This window comes from Staurois parvus, unplaced genomic scaffold (genome assembly GCF_062004578.1).
Source record: "Staurois parvus isolate SC_StPar_1 unplaced genomic scaffold, SC_StPar_1.0 ptg000536l, whole genome shotgun sequence".
Taxonomy (NCBI): domain Eukaryota; kingdom Metazoa; phylum Chordata; class Amphibia; order Anura; family Ranidae; genus Staurois; species Staurois parvus.
The window spans coordinates 2-18,780 of NW_028318332.1; the positions used below are offsets into that span (position 1 = coordinate 2).

At 39.3% G+C, this 18,779-nt stretch overlaps 1 protein-coding gene across 1 annotated transcript in view; it reads right to left on the reverse strand.

Annotated features, from left to right (window-relative positions):
• Nucleotides 1–6,597: 6,597 nt before the first annotated feature.
• LOC149451491 (protein unc-13 homolog C-like) overlaps nt 6,598–18,779 on the reverse strand; it is a gene marked incomplete at its 3' end in the record, with an annotated part of 532,349 nt that continues 520,167 nt past the window's right edge. Inside the window, exon 19 of the mRNA XM_089690607.1 lies at nt 6,598–6,683. Coding sequence (XP_089546733.1) covers nt 6,598–6,683 — 86 coding nt within the window. The remainder of the gene's footprint in view (nt 6,684–18,779) is intronic.

An 18,779-nucleotide genomic window follows, 5' to 3' on the forward strand; every position in this document is an offset into this window, starting at 1 on the left:
AGACATAGAGCAAATCTCATAAACAGTGGCAAACCTTAATTACACTTCAGGTAGTTTATATTCTTCACTTGTCTTTTGTCTGATTTCAGTAGCTCATCTAAAAATCTGCATTAAATGGTAATTACCGCAAAAGGAAAAAAGTTTATTTTAAAGAATATAGTACTTCAGAGCAACTATAATGGCAACCAGGCATAGGAAATCCATAGAGCATTGTGATTGAACATCCTATGCCTAAGCAGCTAACTGGCATCATTTATTATGCTTTTCAAATACAATCTCAGTGGGAGTTTGCCAAAGTATTTTTACATGTAATCCTGTAAAAATACTGATCATCACCTTGTACAGATTTAGACTTAAAGCCCAACTCCAGCTTAATCAATACACCTTTAAGTTGATTTTCCATGCTTCCTGGTTACAGCATGCCCACTGTTTTTCTGCTTCTCCACTGGAATGCTAAACTGGCACTTAATAAAGTCTGTATTCAGACTATGGGAAACCCATAACTTCCAGAATGGATTATGTCCAGCGTTATAAAGCAACTTTATCTGCAGATCAGGGGTAGTCCTTATCTTGGTGCCAATTAGCATTGCATATGGTGTTCTACATGCTGATGCAGCCCACACAGTAATACCTACTATATATTGACAAGAAAATAAATACTGTGTTTTTAGGCTAGGTTCAGACATAGGCATATAAGCAGCTGCAATGCAATTCACCTGCGGTTCGGCTTGAATACCAATGCATTTTTCAAGCAATGCTGGATCTCTCTCTCCTTAAGGCTAAACTTGTCAAAAACTCTCTTCCTGCAAAGCTGCTCAGACACATCTCAAAAAACACATTGCAATTGCATTCTATCTGAACACTTAACCATTTCCAATGTGGCTTCAATTCAATTCTAAAAGAATTCTAAAAAACAGATCACACCACATCAAACATGCACTGTGGCTGAACTGTAGGGTGAACACTCTCCATAGGAAAGAATTTTATTTGTCATGTGAATCAAATGTGTCCAAAAATGGATCAGTGTGAACCAGGGATTATTCCTAACATGTTACTGTACATTTGTTGTTACAGCTTTGGCAAATAACATATGCAGGCGCCTCCTCCCAGCTGCAGCAATGATAAGGGAGCCTAAACTCCCTTGTCACCACCATTGAGCCACCCAAACACTTTTCCACTCACCCTGTTCATGCTTTTAGTGGCCCCAAGTGAGAAAGCTACACAGCATGTCATCACTAGGTCTACAAACTGTTACATCTTCAAGAGGAAACAAAGTACCGTATTTTTCACTCCATAAGACGTACTATTTTCCCCCCCAAAAAAGGGGCAAAAATGTCAGTGCATCTTATGGAGTGAATGTGGAGCGGCCAGTACGGTATTTCCACTGCTGCGTCAGAATACCAGGCTGGCCGCTCAGCTCTGCAGCAGGACCTTACCTGTTCCTCGGTCTAGCGCTGCGCAGTCTTCCCACGCCGGCTTCTTTAGTGTGGGCTCTGGGCTTGACAGCCGGGTGCCTAGTGCGCATGCGCGAGAAGCGCTGCGCTTTGTGAATGGTACGGCGTCTTCTGGGACACATGACAGGTCCCAGAAGACGCCAGAGGACAACACTAAAGGGAGGACAACTCCGCGGAAGTGGGAGTGGGTACCTGTCAAATTCAGGTATCCACTCCACCTCCCTCCCCAAAGGTCAGCAGTCATCTCCTATACTGTGTCCGCAGTCTCTGGTCATCTCCTGTACTGTGTCCGCAGTCTCTGGTCATCTCCTGTACTGTGTCCGCAGTCTCTGGTCATCCCCTGTACTGTCTGCAGTCTCTGGTCATCTCCTGTACTGTGTCTGCAGTCTCTGGTCATCTCCTGTACTATGTCTGCAGTCCATTGGTTCAGAATATTTTTTTCCTTGTTTTCTGCCTCTAAAACCTAGGTGCGTCTTATGGTCAGGTGCGTCTTATGGAGCAAAAAATACGGTAAGTGATTTTTTTCTGGTATAATATCAGGGGATAGATGGTTACCTTCTCCTACAGCTCAACACCTCCCTATTGGTTCTTTAAATTGATGCCTCTTTGTCCATAGGAAGGACAAGACCAAGCTTGACATATACAGGAAAAAATCAAGATCTGCATACTACTTCAGTTGCCTATATCTCTGCATCTACTGATTATTTTGATATGTATTACTTAGGGCAACTTCTGCTTTTCCATTTGCTCATTTTAAATTTGGGACAGGTTTACTTTACAGCATATTTTACAAAAACGTAAACTTGTTGAGGATAATTTGGGTGGTGTCCTAAATACCCCTTACACAAGCAGCTGAGTGGAACTGAAATATAAAACTAAAATCAGATCCCAATTTGTAATGCAAGCTATTTTTTCTCTGCTCTTTCTTTAATTTGGGATAGACTACAAAAGAGTTAAAATTTTTGCTAGGCTTCTATTTATGTCTCTGACCCCCACTTGGGGGGATTTTCCCTCATTTCCTGTGTCTACAATGCCTATGAAAGAAATGGGAAGGATGTGGCTCTCACTGGGACAGGAAGTCAAAGACAGAAATAAAAATGTTGTTAGACCTTCCCCTTTCTACTAAAAATTTAGTTTTTTCTGTATCTCTGTTGGATAAATTTCCATTCACTTCTAGTCCTGACAGGACATTGGGTAAATCTCCCTAATACGTCCATAGACTGCAATAAACACCTGAAAAGTACCATATTTAACTTTCCCCTGTCCTGTCTAAAAAAATAAAAGGTTTGGTTGGAAGTAGACATAAAGCAAAATTTTGACCTGGGGCATTCTTCAAAGTGAAGCAGAAATGGGCCTCATCTTAGACTTATCATTTAAAGACTTCATTTGATTTGACTTGTATAGAAAACTGCAAGTTATCACACCCTGCTCTCCATCCACTTTCTTTCAATGCACATTGGGGAAAATGGACTGAAAATATGTAATTTTTATACCCATGCACTTTTGACTGTGTTGATGAGAGCAGCAATTTGCATGTCAACATGCCTGGTGTGAATGAGCCCTGAAAACAAAAGAGCTTTACAAGTGATTAATTTTAATTAGGAAAAGCATATAAGTAATTAATCTGAATATGACGTTACTGAAGTTTTCCTTCAGTGGGCCCACTGCTATTGCGATGACAGAATGGCTGGCTTAGACAAGAGTACTACATGTCTGTCATATTTAATGCCTTTCTTAAAGCCCAAGGCATTCTGGCATGCAACTTCAGCCGGCATCCTATATTTAGCAGATTAGATTGATTTTTGTTATTCTCTTAGAATTCAGTAGGAGATGTATGTTCTACTGCAATCTCCCTTGAGGTGCTGTTTGATCTTGTGTGAAAATAACAACTTGTCATCATTAGGATCACAGGAAAATTTGATATTTGAACTACATGTATTGCACCACAAAGTCCTTTTATGCCATCCAATAACATAACGAATCTTGTAATATGAGCGCATAATTAAAAATATAAGGCGGTGCAACAAAGTGTTAACATCTTCTGACAATTACAGCTTGAGCTATGTTTATGATCTCGGCAGCTATAGGTTACTGTGCAATGACCTTGTTTAGTTCTAAATCCTATCCAATCATGTGAAAGCATAACGCAGGCTACCACAACAGAGCATGAAGGATACAACATAATTGCTATACCCAATGGATCTTGCTATACCAAGCAGACAATCAATCTTGCTTGTTAACGGGTAGGCAATTAGAATGTTTGTAATTCTGACTAGCTTCTTAAAGAAGTCAAACGGGTAATAGACATTTTTTCTCCAATTTCACAGATGTTAGTCAATTGCTATGAAGCAGGTCAGTGCACAGGATAAATACATGTATGTCTGCAAAATTACAGCTTTTAATATAATGCATTGTTGTCCTGCACTTGTAGGAGCTTATTTCTCTGAACCTCTCCTAGCAGTTCACTCAGACAAAGACATAGATGGTAATAAGTTATCGATTTACAGAATCTATATAGCTGTTAAGATGACAGTTGGATGCCATCAAGCTAGAATGAAATCTCACAAAGTATATGTCAAAAACAAAAAGAAATTAAAACATTACTCCACATGGTGAAGAGTTTTGGATTTATTGAGCATCACTCCCTAAAAATTATGCCATCAGTCATTTTTAAACTCTGGTATAAGACCGGACACAATAAAGTACAATGTATGTGAGTAAGGAGCTTAGGGAGAGAGACTATTAAATAATGATCAAAGAAGTCAGCAGCTGCTGAAGACTAAAAGAGCAATTCTCATAATTGGCCAGAACAATACAGTGCAAATGATGTCAACAATTCTTTTCCTTAAGAATTCAAAGGAAGATAAACTTTACTTGAATGAATAAGGTCAAAGAAAAGGAAGGTATATGCCAAGGGATAGCAATGCATATGCACCAGAAGTATGCCCAGATAAAAGCTTTCAAACTATTTGGGAGAGAGATATTCCCTTTCCTCTTGAGGGAGGTCTCTTCCATGGCACATCAATGGCATTTATGTGATCATACTATAGGTACAAGTGCATTGTTGCTCTTTTGGTGCCTAACTTGCTGTCCTTTGGCAGAGAACAGCATTAATATCACTTTGGACAAATATGCATCCAACCACTGGGTATGTGATAAAGCTTTCATTTTTCGAGATCGGGACATTTTTATGGGGTTAAAACGAAGTGGAAGTTATCTCAGTGAGTCAATGGCTCTGTTTATTGGATACTAATGGATTGTTTTGGATGATTCTGGCATCCCTTGTGAAAGTATACACCCCAGCATTATTGTAAGAAAATGTAATGGGTTTAATCAGCTATGACATACTGTATTTTATCTATATACTGTATTCTGGGTCATATATGTATAATACATATTTGTTATATTTTAAAGGTTTTTGCAATACTGTATACTTTTTCACATCTGCATACATTTTTTTTTAACTAAAGTAAAATGTACCTTTTTATGAATTATGGCAGGGCTGTTGACAACATTTTATTAAATACTATAAGGTTTTTGCCTTTACGTTTATTAGCCAGGAAACATTCTTCTGTGCAATTTTCCAAAACTAGTTTCACATTGCTATACACTTGTACAAAATATTAAAAAAAAACCAAAAAACTAAAATATCATGGTGCAATTGAAACCAGATCAGAATGTTGTGGCGTTTGTAGTGTCTGCTCCTAAGCAGGAATTTTAATTTAAAAGTTTAAAATGGCTGATGGGTTAGTTTCAATGTGATATGGTTCCTGCTGATAGCTGTGTCAGACAAATAACACCAGTGGTGGAATTTGCAAAAAACTAGCTAAATGGGTTTCAAATCCACTCAATTCGGGATGAGCAAAAAGATTTGCCAGACACTTTTAGGGTTCATTGAACTGTGTGTGTAGAATACATAAGTACTGTCCTTCAGCTCCATGGACAAATAATTTGGACCCAACATGTAGAAGATCCGCTTCAGTATTTGACCAAACATTCACAGCTAGCCATTTAAATTTAAGGTGATGTTTTGTTATTTAGATGGAAATACATATCTTTTCTCTACAATTGGTAGCATCCTTCTTACTTTTACAAAAGTAAAAACTATACAGGACACTTCTTAATCCTAGTACACATGATGAGAATATCGGTTGAATGATAGTCCATTTTTTTTGCATGCTAGTCTCATATCAAAAATGAATAATTTACTAAAGTTACAAAAATTCTCATAAGACAGAAAACATCTTCAGAAGTGATCGAATGTATTGTAATGTATTGTATTTTATTCTTTTGCTTCTGAGCATGTGCAGTCTTGGCCACTCAATTTTTTACAGACGAATACTGTACTGATTACACAAAATCATTACTTCTGTTATCGTGCCAAGAAACTTTTTTGCGATTGTTCTTTTTAATATTTTTACATGAACTGTTGTGATCAACTCTCAAAAGCTGGGTGCGAATGATCAGATTATCAGACAATCAATCCAAAAGCAGAATTTTTGGTCCAATACTCTCTTGTGTGTATAAGGCTTTAGGATGATGCAAGATGTCATTATGTCTAAGTTGTGTTTTCATGAAGGTGCTAACAGGGTAAAGAGGATAGGTTCTCATCATATTTGTAGACATAACTTCCCAGTGCTATGGAAGCTTGAGGAAAAGATGGAAGACCATTTTATAAATGGGTTCCCAGAGTTTGTAGAATTGGAGTTTGTGAGTTTTGCTGCAGAACCTTCTTAGGTAGCAAAAGGAGAGGAAAATCCCTGAAAATATTTATTTTTACTGCATTAGCAGTACCATTTTAACAGAATCTCCAGATAATCAAAGCTGTACAACCTTTACTGTCTTTCATCTGGAAGGAATAACAGAGTTCTACCATTTCTATTATGACAATAAGACATATCTACCCTATTTATTTTAATTTGTTCTGGAATTAAGGAAAAGGGTTGTCAGGAAAGGCTATTGCCAAGGTCTAGTTGTACCGTATTTCATGTCTACAACATGGTGCATGGAATCAATGTTGATACAATGTTATACATTATTTACTTTAAACAGGACTACTGGAAATAATGTAGATAGTATGTTCCACACTAAATGTGTCAGTAGAGTTATTATTGTATGATGACAAGCGGAGTACAAAGATTACCTTCTAATGCATACTTCATATCCTGAGCAAACAGGTTCCACATCACCTCTGAACTGAGCTTTCCCATGTTCAGTTCCTGGGGGAACCTGCAAGAGACAGATTCTCATTAGTCTTTTCAGACAGGTATTAGATACAAACAATGGATAAGCATCAAGATGATTTATTAACAACTAGCATGCATGTAACATTTCCCAAAATGGTAGCTTCTGGACACTTCTGGAGTTCATGATCTGTCTGTGTGACTACATGTAGCATTATCTATCTACAGTATTTATGACTGATGGACATTTGTCACAAGATGATAGAGCGTTCCACTTTCAAACAATGCAAACACAGCTTTCAGCTGGTATGACATCAGTATATGGGCAGTGTGTACAGCAAGTACCAAGCCTCTTAAAACAACATTGAGCTCCAGTTTGAAAGTATTAAATAAATATAATTAAAAAATACCGGTTGTTACTTTAAAAATGCTACTTACAAGTTTTAGGTCTCATGCGCACATGATGTAAAAAACACAACTTTTGCAAGTGTTTGACTTTTTTTGCAGCCACTTAATGCACCTCTATATTAGCCTATGTGTCCATGCACACATAGGTATTTACAGGCATTTTAGAAGAGGAAAATTTAGAAGCTGGAAAAAGATCACTACATGTTCGCTAGAGGAGTGTTTAAGCAGAGAAAAGGCTTGGCACACCTAAATTGCTTGCAAACATGCCTAAATTGCAAGCTATTGGCCATTGGCTAGGATAATTTAATGGCCAGTAGAATTAATGAATGCCCAAATGCTTGATGTGCTTTAAAGTCTGTGCAAAAAAAGACTTAAGCAGCATTTTTTCAGCTGTTTTTTTTTTTCTTGCCATGAGCAAAGGAGCTCAGAGGAGCATTGGCAAATTACCAATTTTCAGATCTGATGACTGACTTATTCTGCATGTGTCTGTTATTTTTCAGCTTCCTTTAACAAAACAGGCTGTCCAAAAGTTAGCCATTTAACATTTCATTTAACATTGACAGGGGTGCTTACAAAGGTCAGCTTTTATTCATTTATGTAAAACCTTTATCCCAAAAGGAAAAAAAAAATTGTGCTGTAAGAAATGTTAGTCAAGTCCATCTAAATCAGCATTTTCAGTCTGAGGAGAGGGTAGTGTTAGATGCACTAGCAGAGTGTCTTCATTGCTATTCCAACAGGTGGGCTGACACCTTAAAAGTGTGTTACTGGCCAGATCACCTAAACATAAAAACAAAGAAAAAGAGCCTAGAAGACACAATGCAGGTACCACATTTATAGATTTGGTATGCTGCAACAAATTAGTTTTTTTGGGGGATTTAAACAATATGCAAACTCAACATTTCATATTCCTGAGATGTGCCTGCTGTACCATGTACTTGTATGAAAAAAGTATCCAGTGCTCTTTCTATTGCTTACTTTGTGTGCAGTCCCTGTTGTTCCTGCCAGTCCCTCTGCCTTCCTATTAAAAACTGACCACATCAGACAAGAGACCACAGTGTGGTCAGTGCTTTAGTTCTGCTGTGAACTCAATGTGCTATCTTCCAATGATCAGACTTTGATGCTGACAAACCCCCCTAGCTCACCCCTGCTGTTTCTCTTCCCCTAGCTCTTACACAGCTGAGAACAGAGGGTATGTAATCACATATAAAAGAAAAAAGGTGTAAATCTATACACAGATGTTTTGCCTTTCATTTCTAGTTCAAACCAACTAGAATCAATCTGTCTTTGGTGACATGGAATCATTCTACACCTCTGGAAACACTGTATCTGTGTTAGCTTGTTTCTAATTTTAGTTAGGGTACAACACCTCTGGCTCAGGAGGCATGGCGTACTGGAGTAACACATGTTAGAAATCACATTTTTTCTAACTCTTAACTTGCATCTTTTTTTCTAACTTGATTAACCCATACCTGTATGATCAACACAATAACCCTTTCACTGCCAGGTCCGAATGTCGTTTGGACCTGACAGCGAGGCATTTGTACACACAATCCAGTGACTGCAGCCACTGGTTTTGTGTCTAAAAGTGACAGGCAGACTCCTGCCTTTCAGGTGGAAGCAGTCTGGTGGCTGCACTGCTACTCAATTGCTTCCACAGCCCCCGGTAACGGTGCCCCCCCTGCAATGCGTGCCCCCGCCATGTATTCTGAGCTCCATTTGCCCATCTGTGGGCCTGGGGCCGACATGGAAGATGCCAGCAGGTGGAGGGGAGAGAGGAGAGAAGACACTGCTTAATGTGACATCTATGACGTCACTTCTGGGTCACCGCTGTCACTTTCCCTGGCTAGAATAGCCACTGCAATACATCCAGTAGACCCAGAGGAGACATGCAGGGTCTTTTAGACCTTGCATGTCTCATTAAAGTGAATCTGTCACCTGAAAATCATCATATAGAGGACTTTGTGTCCCCTATCTGATGAAAAAAAAAAAGTTGCGTAAAAAAAATTTTTTTGTATTGCAAACAAATAAAGTTACACTCAGGCACAAAATATCCCCCTCCAAAAACATTTTTTGCCCCCCATACTAACATATACGCACGTATGAACATAAAACATCGATTGCAATACACGTTACATATCACCACACATGCCAGAGTGAGAGCAATAATTCTAACACAAGACCTCCTCCATAACACTAAACTGATGACCTGTAGGGACTTTTGAAGCATCGCCTATAAAAAAATATAGCGTACTGATTCTTGTCTTTTATATTTGACCAAAAATGTGGGTAATTTATTGCATTTGTTTGCTATAAAATTCACTTTTGTTTGTTTTTTACTGAAATTTTGCATTTCTTAGACCTTTACGGTAATATTAAAAAAGAGGAACAACCACTATTTTATTCTCTAGGGGGTCTACTTTCAGAAAATATATGTTTGGGGGGTTTTGTGTAACCTTCAGGCCTCAAATGACTTTTTAAATATGTGTGCAATAAATGCAAAAGTTGCATCAAAAGGTTTAAAAATATTAACATAACAAACACCAGATACATGCTAATTGTAAGTATATATATATATATATGTACAGAACTTTGGGTTTTGTTAAAGTGTGATAAATATATACAATTGGTTATACTTATGAGAATTTGCTATGATTGTTCTAAACCTTGTTTGATTGCCATGGATGACACATACAGCTAATATTTAGGACCTGCATATGTGAGTGTGCAGAGTGAGCAGTTACTATTATTGTACATTAATCACTTGTGGCACAGTGATTTATGTCTTGTGGGCAAAACAATTTGACAGACAGAGACAATTGCTATAGCATATTGGCTAGAAGCATAAGAATTCTATAACTGCAGCATCTAAAAACACATCATTTTTCATAGCATGTTTAGATGTGTGGTGTATTTAAATAATATCTTAGTTTGACTTTGTATTAGCCTCCTTTAGATCCCTACACAGTATGATTCAGACTGGGAGAAGAAGCTAAAACACTGTACAAAAGTTGCAGGGTGACAGGAGGGGAGAGCACACAGCTGAGCTCATCAAACTGCAGCAGAGAAAAAGGAGGTCAGATCCTGGCAGCGCCATCTGAAAGAGATAGTCAGTACCAAACATTGTCTGAACAAAATGACACAGAATATAACTGGATACTAACTCTTGAGGGATCAGGTATGGAGTAATGGCCATTGGTTTTAGCAGTTAGTAGGTCGTTAGTGAGTTTTAGTAGAGCAGTTTCTGTGGAATGTTGTGGGCGGAAGCCAGACTGTTGGTGATCAACAAGGTTGTTGTCGGTGAGATAGCAGTTCATACGGTTGTGAACAAGGCGCTCGAAAAGCCTGGAGGCAAACGGGAGCAGAAAGATGGGTCTTGAGTTATTCAAACAGGTGGGGTCCAGCGAGGGTTTTTTGAGTATGGGGGTAACCAGTGCATGTTTGAGTGGGGAGGGAAAGGTGCCCATGGAAAGTGAGAGTGACTCCATCCATAATGGGTATCTAAGAAAAGGATCGATGGGTGATCACCTAGCCCTACATTCCCAACTTACAAATTGGAAAATATATGTACAAACAATTGTTTTTTTTTAGGCCAGTTTCACACTGTTGTGCTGTGGTTTGGCTGCAGCCCCCATGTATCTGCAATTTTTGCACATTGTAGCAACAGTCCCATAGACTTTCTATTAGGTTGAATAATTTGCCGCATTTTCTGCTGCATCTTTTGTGTGCTTTCAGAAAACGCATCAAAAATATGCAACATAGAAAGTCTATGGGGCCTTGGCTAAAATCATGGGCAAAACGCACACGTGCTGCAGCCAAACCACAGCACAGCAGTGTGAAACCGGCCTAGAAGACCCACTTGTTTATATCTATTTTTTGCTGGATTCTGACAGCCATCTTGTGTATACTATTATGCAATAGCTGGCTATCAGTGGCTTGGACCCAGCTTTTTTTGTGCTAAGCAGATTAGTGCTCCTCTTCTTTGCTCTGTTCCTACTGAACCTGTCATCAGGCATCCACATGCTTGCACTGCATTAGCGACATTGAAGCAACACAGTTACAGCTCAGAAGCAACATGCATCCAGCATTATAGCGTGATTGGCTTGTTTTGCTACAAATATTATTTATTTCTTTAAGGATTTGTGTGTAAGCACTGCAGGAATTGTTTATAGTGTATAACTGCCACTGAGTTTCTAATAAGGCTTTCTGCAAGATTTTGGAGCAAAAATTTGTGAGCTGAGGCAATGAGTGCAATGAATTCATTCCAAAGGGGTTAAGGCCAGGGCTTTCTGCAGGCAACTTTGGTTGCTCCATACCAAACTCATCAAACCATGTTTTTTGGACCTAGTTTTGTGAACAAGAACACAGTCAGCATGCTGGAACACAAAAGGGCATTTCTTAACCCCCCTGGCGGTATTCCTGACTGCAGCTTGGGGTTAAGTTTCAGTACCAGAAGCAGTATCCCCAAGCTACACTTGGGATTACACTGCAGCATTGCTCTGGGATCCCTCGAGCACTTACCTTGTCCTGCGGTCCCGCGATGTCCCTCCTGCAGCGTCCCCGGCCATGTTCTCCGGCCGATGCGGGCATCCATCTTCCGGGTTCCATTCCCTGCGAGCGTTGGGACGTATCCGTCAGGAATTTAAAAAATTTTAAAATTTGACATTCACACAATACACCAAAATCTGACAGTGTTCCATTACTGTATCAAACCATTTCACATACATTTTGTCCCTAGTGCTTTGTCCAGTGCCCTGCCTGCAATTTTACTGTTCTTTGGAAACTGAGAAAAGTCCATGGCGTACAAAAAGCGTCCCTTTAGGTCAAAAGCGGTTTTAGACCAGCTAGAGAACAGTGATAGTAAATTAGAACCACTTGCATAATTGAGTGATAATGATTCGTGGGGAAATTCGTCATCAGACACTAAAAACGATTTTGCGACTAAGCTCAGTGATGTGCGAACTTGGCGCTATATTTCAAATTTCAGTGTCTTTGGTTTGATTACTGAATTATTGAATTAAATTTATTATATTATTTTTATGATTATTTATATTATAATTTATGATTTCATGTTTCAAATTTTATCATACCTGGGATGTCTACTAGACTCTTGTTCGGACAGATTTCAGTGAGATATTCCTAAAAATTACAGGCCCACAGTAAAAAAACAACATATTTCCATTGAACCGCTTTGAGTACAGAAATACTGACATAATCAGATCACTAGCGAGGTAAACTATTAAAAAAAAAATTTAGAAAACACACAATTGTTTAAAATGTCCCTCTATGTTGTAGCATGAACAGTATTCTCACTATATACATGTGAACTCCTTAATTTAAAGTGGTGTTCACATACTTTTGGCTATGAAACGTGTATATGCTATAGAAAAACATAAGAATCTTCCTTGTTCTATTGGAAATACCATTTACAGATGAGGTTTGATGGTTTGGGTATCTGGTTACCTAGGAAATAACTTAATGAGTCGAGGCAAATCTTTCATGTTAACATCATACAGCTTATATTAAAGACTAACTCCGCTTTTGTTGAGGAAAAAAAAAAGAATCCCATTTGGGTGTTCAGAGTACATTACAAAGATTTTACCAAACTTTGTTGCAGATTCTTACATTTTTTCTGCATTGAAGAAAAATTTGTCTGATTATGGTCTCCCGTTACAGATTGTAAAGCGCTGAGCAAACTGTTGATGCTATATAAATCCTCCATCCCACACAGTTATTACCTTTTGTACTACCAGCCCCTCCCTCTTAGATTGTAAGCTCCAAGGATCAGGCCCTCCTAACCCTCTTGTATTGAACTGTATTGTTGCTGTATTGTCTCCTGTTATATTGTAAAGTGCTGAGCAAACTGTTGGCGCTATATAAATCCTGTATAATAATAATAACAATAAATTATGTGAATGTACAGAGTAAATCTGATTAGGAGTGACTTTTTTCATTACTGATCAGCAGATGCTCTTGAAGTGTTCTAATGAAGAAAGTTGCATTGTCAGACTCTATTTAAAAGTAATAAACCCTTTGAGAGTAACACACCAAAAATGAAAATTTGGTTGCTGAGGATGCCTAACATGTGACTTGTGCAGAGTTCTGTGAAAATTAGGGAGCCAATCACACAAGCAGGAAATTCTGGGGACTGGCGAAGTTCTGTACACTCACTGTGGACAGAAGGCCTCCAGGTTGCCATATTGCACTGAATTTTACACAAAACTACAGCGCTGCAGATTGACAAGGAAAGGTCATTTTTATTAATATTTAACTACAATATGGCTTGTGTAGCAACCGTATATTCTTTTTTATTTGCTGTTTTTTTCCCACAAAAGTGGAGTTACTATTTAATCAGCATCTATACATTGAGGTAGCTAAGGAGATAATGAAGTCAATTAAATGGAAATAGAACAACATAAATCAAACATAATAAATAAATGTGGGGAAGCAGTGCAGTGTCTAGTTAATTAATGTAGCAAGAGCCTACAGGCTTAGCAGAAGACTTGCTCTCAGCTGGAAATGTTTGCTATCAATATAAAATTCTTTTCTCACCATGGACAAGCTAGCATTCAAGAACAAAACCTCTGAAACCATAATAAAGATATCCACCAACTTTCATCATATTGCTTGATAGATTAAAAGATAACTTCAAGCCTGGCATTTTAGGTCAATAACCACTCTCCGATAAAAGTAACAGGCTCATTTCAGTATCTGTTTCTTAGGCAGATCTCTAAAACTTCAGAAAATTGCAGAGCTATTAAAAATAACATCTTAATTCCTTCTGCAACATGATGTGAAATAAATATTTTTGTCAGTTGGTATTAAATCAGGAGATCAAGTAGTTTTTTTGTTACGACAGTACCATTAGAATAATTACTGGGGTAGGGGAGAATGAGAAAAGCTTGTTCTTGCCTGCAGCAGGTTTTTGATTTCATTCTGCTAGCCTACACTCAGGTGCAAAATCATATTGAAGGTGTATGATGAGACATGCCAGAAATGTATTCACACAGACTTGCAAAGTTACTCATCCAAAAATCTGTTAGGAATATTAATATTTACGTATAAGGGGATAGCAAGGCTGATTACAACGGTGAAATGTGGCAGCTGACTACAACACCTTTATTCCTTCTCTTTGACATCCAAACATAATCTCTAAAATATTATGATGAATGCGGAAAGAGATAGGAATTGATTCAGACTTCTAAACTCAAAAAACTTTATTATGTTTGGAACTTTGTGACAAGGACTTAGTAGGTAAAGCATGTGCCCCTTGGCTAACAACAGTATAAATCAACCGCTTACCGTACTTAATAAAGTGGGTGAAGCAAAGTGTTAGAGATGAGAGTGCCACAAGTATACAACAAATCTAGTATAAGAATATTCATCTAGATAAAAAGTCAAAGCCAACACAGGATGGAAAACTCCCCCTTCATCATGGCCGAGAAACAAAATAATATAAAACCATGTGAATAAGAAGATCAAAAAACTGTGAGCATATAAAAGTATGGTGTACTGTTCAATCATGTAACCCTCTAAAAATTATTATTATTATACAGTATTTATATAGCGCCACAGGGTATGCTCAGCGCTGTACAGTAGCAGGGGAGACAGAACATGAGACAAGACAGTAACAATACAATACACAAGGGGTTCGAGGGCCCTGCTCTTTCGAGCTTACAATCTAGGAGGGAGGGGGAGGTGGTACAGGAGGAAATGGCTGTGGGGGATGGAGTGGTGGGAGGAGTGGAGGAGGTCAGGTGTTAGGTGAGGTTGGGGTAGGCTTCTCTGAAGAGGAGGGTTTTCAGGGTGTGCCTGAAGGTGAGGAGGGTAGGTGACAGTCTGATGGATTGGGGCAGGGAGTTCCAGAGGATGGGGGAAATCCTAGAGAAGTCCTGCAATTGGGCGTGGGAGGAGGAGACCAGGGAGCTAGAGAGTAGGAGGTCCTGTGAGGAGCGGAGGGCACGGGTAGGGTAGTATTTGGGTATCAGGTCGGTTATGTAGTTTGGGGCGGTGTTGTGAATGGATTTGTAGGTCAGAGTTAGCAGTTTGAATTTGATGCGTTGGGCAATCGGGAGCCAATGAAGGGATTGGCAGAGGGTGGAGGCAGATGTGGAGTGGTTGGTGAGGTGGATGAGTCTAGCCGCTGAGTTTAGGATCGACTGGAGTGGGGATAGCGTTCGTTTGGGTAGGCCAGTGAGAAGGGAATTGCAATAGTCCAGGCGTAAGATGATGAGGGAGTGTACTAGTTGTTTGGTGGTGTCTGGGGTGAGGAATGTGCGTATCTCGGAGATGTTGCGGAGGTGGAGCCTGCAAGATCTAGATAGCAGTTGGATGTGGGGTAGGAAGGAGAGATGGGAGTCCAGGGTGGGAGAGATGGTGGCGTTGTTAGTAGTGATGGAGAGGATGGGGGGGGTGCGGGGGGGGGGGGAAGACCAGGAGCTCGGTTTTGGATAGGTTAAGTTTGAGGAAATGGAGCGACATCCAGTCTGATATGTCGTTTAGGAGGTGGGCGATGCAGGCAGAGAGTGAGGGGGTGGGGTGGAGAGGTAAATTTGGATGTCGTCGGCATAGAGGTGGTAATTGAAGCCGTAGGAGTGAATAAGTTTTCCAAGGGAGGAGATATAGATGGAGAAGAGGAGGGGCCCGAGGACAGAGCCTTGGGGTACCCCGACAGAGAGGGGGAGGCGGCAGTGTTGTAGGTGACGCTGAAGGAGTGTTGGGAAAGGTAGGAGGAGAACCAGGAGAGAGCAGCGTCCCTGATGCCAAGGGAGTGCAGTTTGGCAAGGAGGAGAGGGTGGTCAACAGTGGCGAAAGCCGCGGAGAGAGGTCGAGGAGCAGGAGGATAGAATAGTGGCCATTGGCTTTGGCGGTTAGGAGGTCGTTGGTGATGTTAAGTAGGGCGGTTTCGGTGGAGTGCAGGGGATGGAAGCCAGACTGTAGGGGGTCAAGGAGGTTGTTATCAGTGAGGTGGGCGCTTAGGCGATTGTAGGCCAGGCGCTTAAGGAGGGGAAGGAGCCGGTGGAGAGGGAGAGATTGAAGATGTGGGTGAGGGAGCGAATGATGGAGGGGGGGGTGACTGGAGGAGCTGTGAGGGGATAGGGTCCAGGGGGCAGGTGGTGAGGCGGGCTTCAGTGAAGACCTTAGAGACCTCCTCAGAGGTAGTTGGGCTGAAGGAGCAGAGTGTTGGGGAGGTGATGGTGTGCGGGGCATTGGGTATAGTGGGGGGTAGTGAGGCTATGAGGTCAGGGGAGGGTTGAGGGGTTGGAGGAGGGCGGGAGGCTGGGTGGAGAGGTGGATTGCGAGTTGACAATGTCCTTATGGATTGCGTCAATCTGGTTTTGGAAGTGATTGGCAATCTTGTGGGCGGTGAGTGAGGTGCTGGGTGGAGGTGTCAGCTTTAAAAAGTCTATTCATAAAACATATGTCAACTATTAGTGTATGTAGAAGTAACCCCACACACAATAAAAGGCTATTGGGTTATCAAGCATATTATTTCCGTAAGTGTGCCGCACAATGTAAAGGACACATTATATATCATCTTATCCAGTCAAGTACCAAACTTCCAAAAAGCCCATAGTTCAATATGCATAGAGTAATGGACTTACCCACATAGAAAAAAAATATATTTTAAAAATATTTTAAAAATATTCTTCCCAAATATATTGCCATATATTTGAAATGCTACAATTTTGGCCATATTCAATATACTAAAGAAAAATTATATATATATACACATATACATACACACTGCATATATATTTAAAAAATATATATATTTAAAAATATATATTCTTCAGATTTTTTTTACATATAAAAAAAAAGGCATTTTAACATATATTTTTACATGTATTTGTAAATGCATTCCAAAAATGTAGATTTGTATTTTTAAAAACATACAGTATATTTGAAATGTATTTTTAAAAATATTTTGTAATAAACGCATTTCAACATTTTATATATATATATATATATATATATATATATATATATATATATATATATATGTGTGTTTGTGTTGAATATGGATAAAATTGCAATATTTCAAATATATGGCAATATATTTGAGAAGAATATTTTTGAAATATATTTCAAATATATTTTTCTTCCATATGGGTAGGTAGTCTAATAACAATATGAATCCAATACATTGTAATAAAAAAAAATCCCCTGAGGATAAAGTAAGGACAATTGGAGCTCTAGAATGAGTTTATCACAGTAATATCATCCCAATAAATCTCAATTAGAATCAACCAACTATTAAGAGACATTAGCCAAAAACCAGTGACAAAATGTTTTGCAATAAGTTTCATTAGTTATGTGATACATAGTACATTTGTTTGTATCTTTTGTACAAGCTGCAATAAAAACCTGATACTGGACAGACAACTGCAAGGCAATGTTGTGGTAAAATTTTTTATATTTACTGAGGGCCAAAAGTCTCCAAAGTAATAAAGTATCAATCTAGATCAGTGGTTCTCAACCTGTGGGTCGTGACCCCTTTGAGGGTCGAACGACCCTTTCACAGGGGTCGCCTAAGACCATCGGAAAACACATATTTCCGATGTGTAAAGAGCAGCTACTGTGTAGAAAGCAGCTGCTGTGTTGAAAGCAGCTACTCTCTTTAAAGCAGCTACCGTGTTGAAAGCAGCAGTATTGGAGGTAAAACGACACTCATGAATTATAATTACTTGGTAAATAATTTTATGGTTGGGGGTCACCACAACATGAGGAACTGTATTAAAGGGTCGCGGCATTAGGAAGGTTGAGAACCACTGATCTAGATGGAAAGAATAAGATGATGATAATGAAGAAATGTCTAAAATAACAGTAGTGAAATAGACCAGAATAGTGTGCACTGGGAATAAACAAATCTTTCTGGTGGCAGACATCTATAAGTGTTGTAAGTTGGAGTGAATACTTCATGAAGAACAGTGTATTAGAATAAGACATTGTAACGGTAGACACCAAATGGCATAGTGCTATGTGAATATATAAGTAGACAAGAATTGTGGGTGATTTCTTAGTCTAGATTGGCAGTGCAGTCACCATGTGTGGTGATTGTGTTTAATATTCGAGGAGAGATGAAATGGTAATGACCAGAGGAGGTGGAGTCCATAATCCTGAATGAAAAAACAACCAACCATGGAAACCATACCAACATCATTGCCCCTACACTATCTAATCCACATCAACACATCCCTGGCACTGTCAAGTTTCAAACTATGAACATAGATAAAACAAACTTTACACTCTGATTCCTAATCCAAAACCCTATTACACAGCACACATCTGAACAGGACATCTGTAGGAAGGACATGCCAGCACACAGAATGGTGCATCAAGGTGGATGTATGTGCGCAGGGTGGAAGACAGCCATGTATACATGCAAAGATGTCTACATTTCTGTCTCTAATGCTGGCGCTAAGCAGGCGATTTAAATTGAGCTGCTACTTTTTATAGCTGAACAGATAAGATAATGTTATGTATTTATATGTAGTGCCATTACACATACACTATATTGCCAAAAGTATTGGGATGCCTGCCTTTACACGCTCATGAACTTTAATGGCATCCTAGTCTTAGTCCGTAGGGTTCCATATTGAGTTGGCCCACCTTTTGCAGCTATAACAGCTTCAACTCTTTTGGGAAGGTTATCCACAAGATTTAGGAGTATGTCTATGGGAATGTTTGACCATTCTTCCAGAAGCATATTTGTGAGGTCAGGCACTGATGTCGG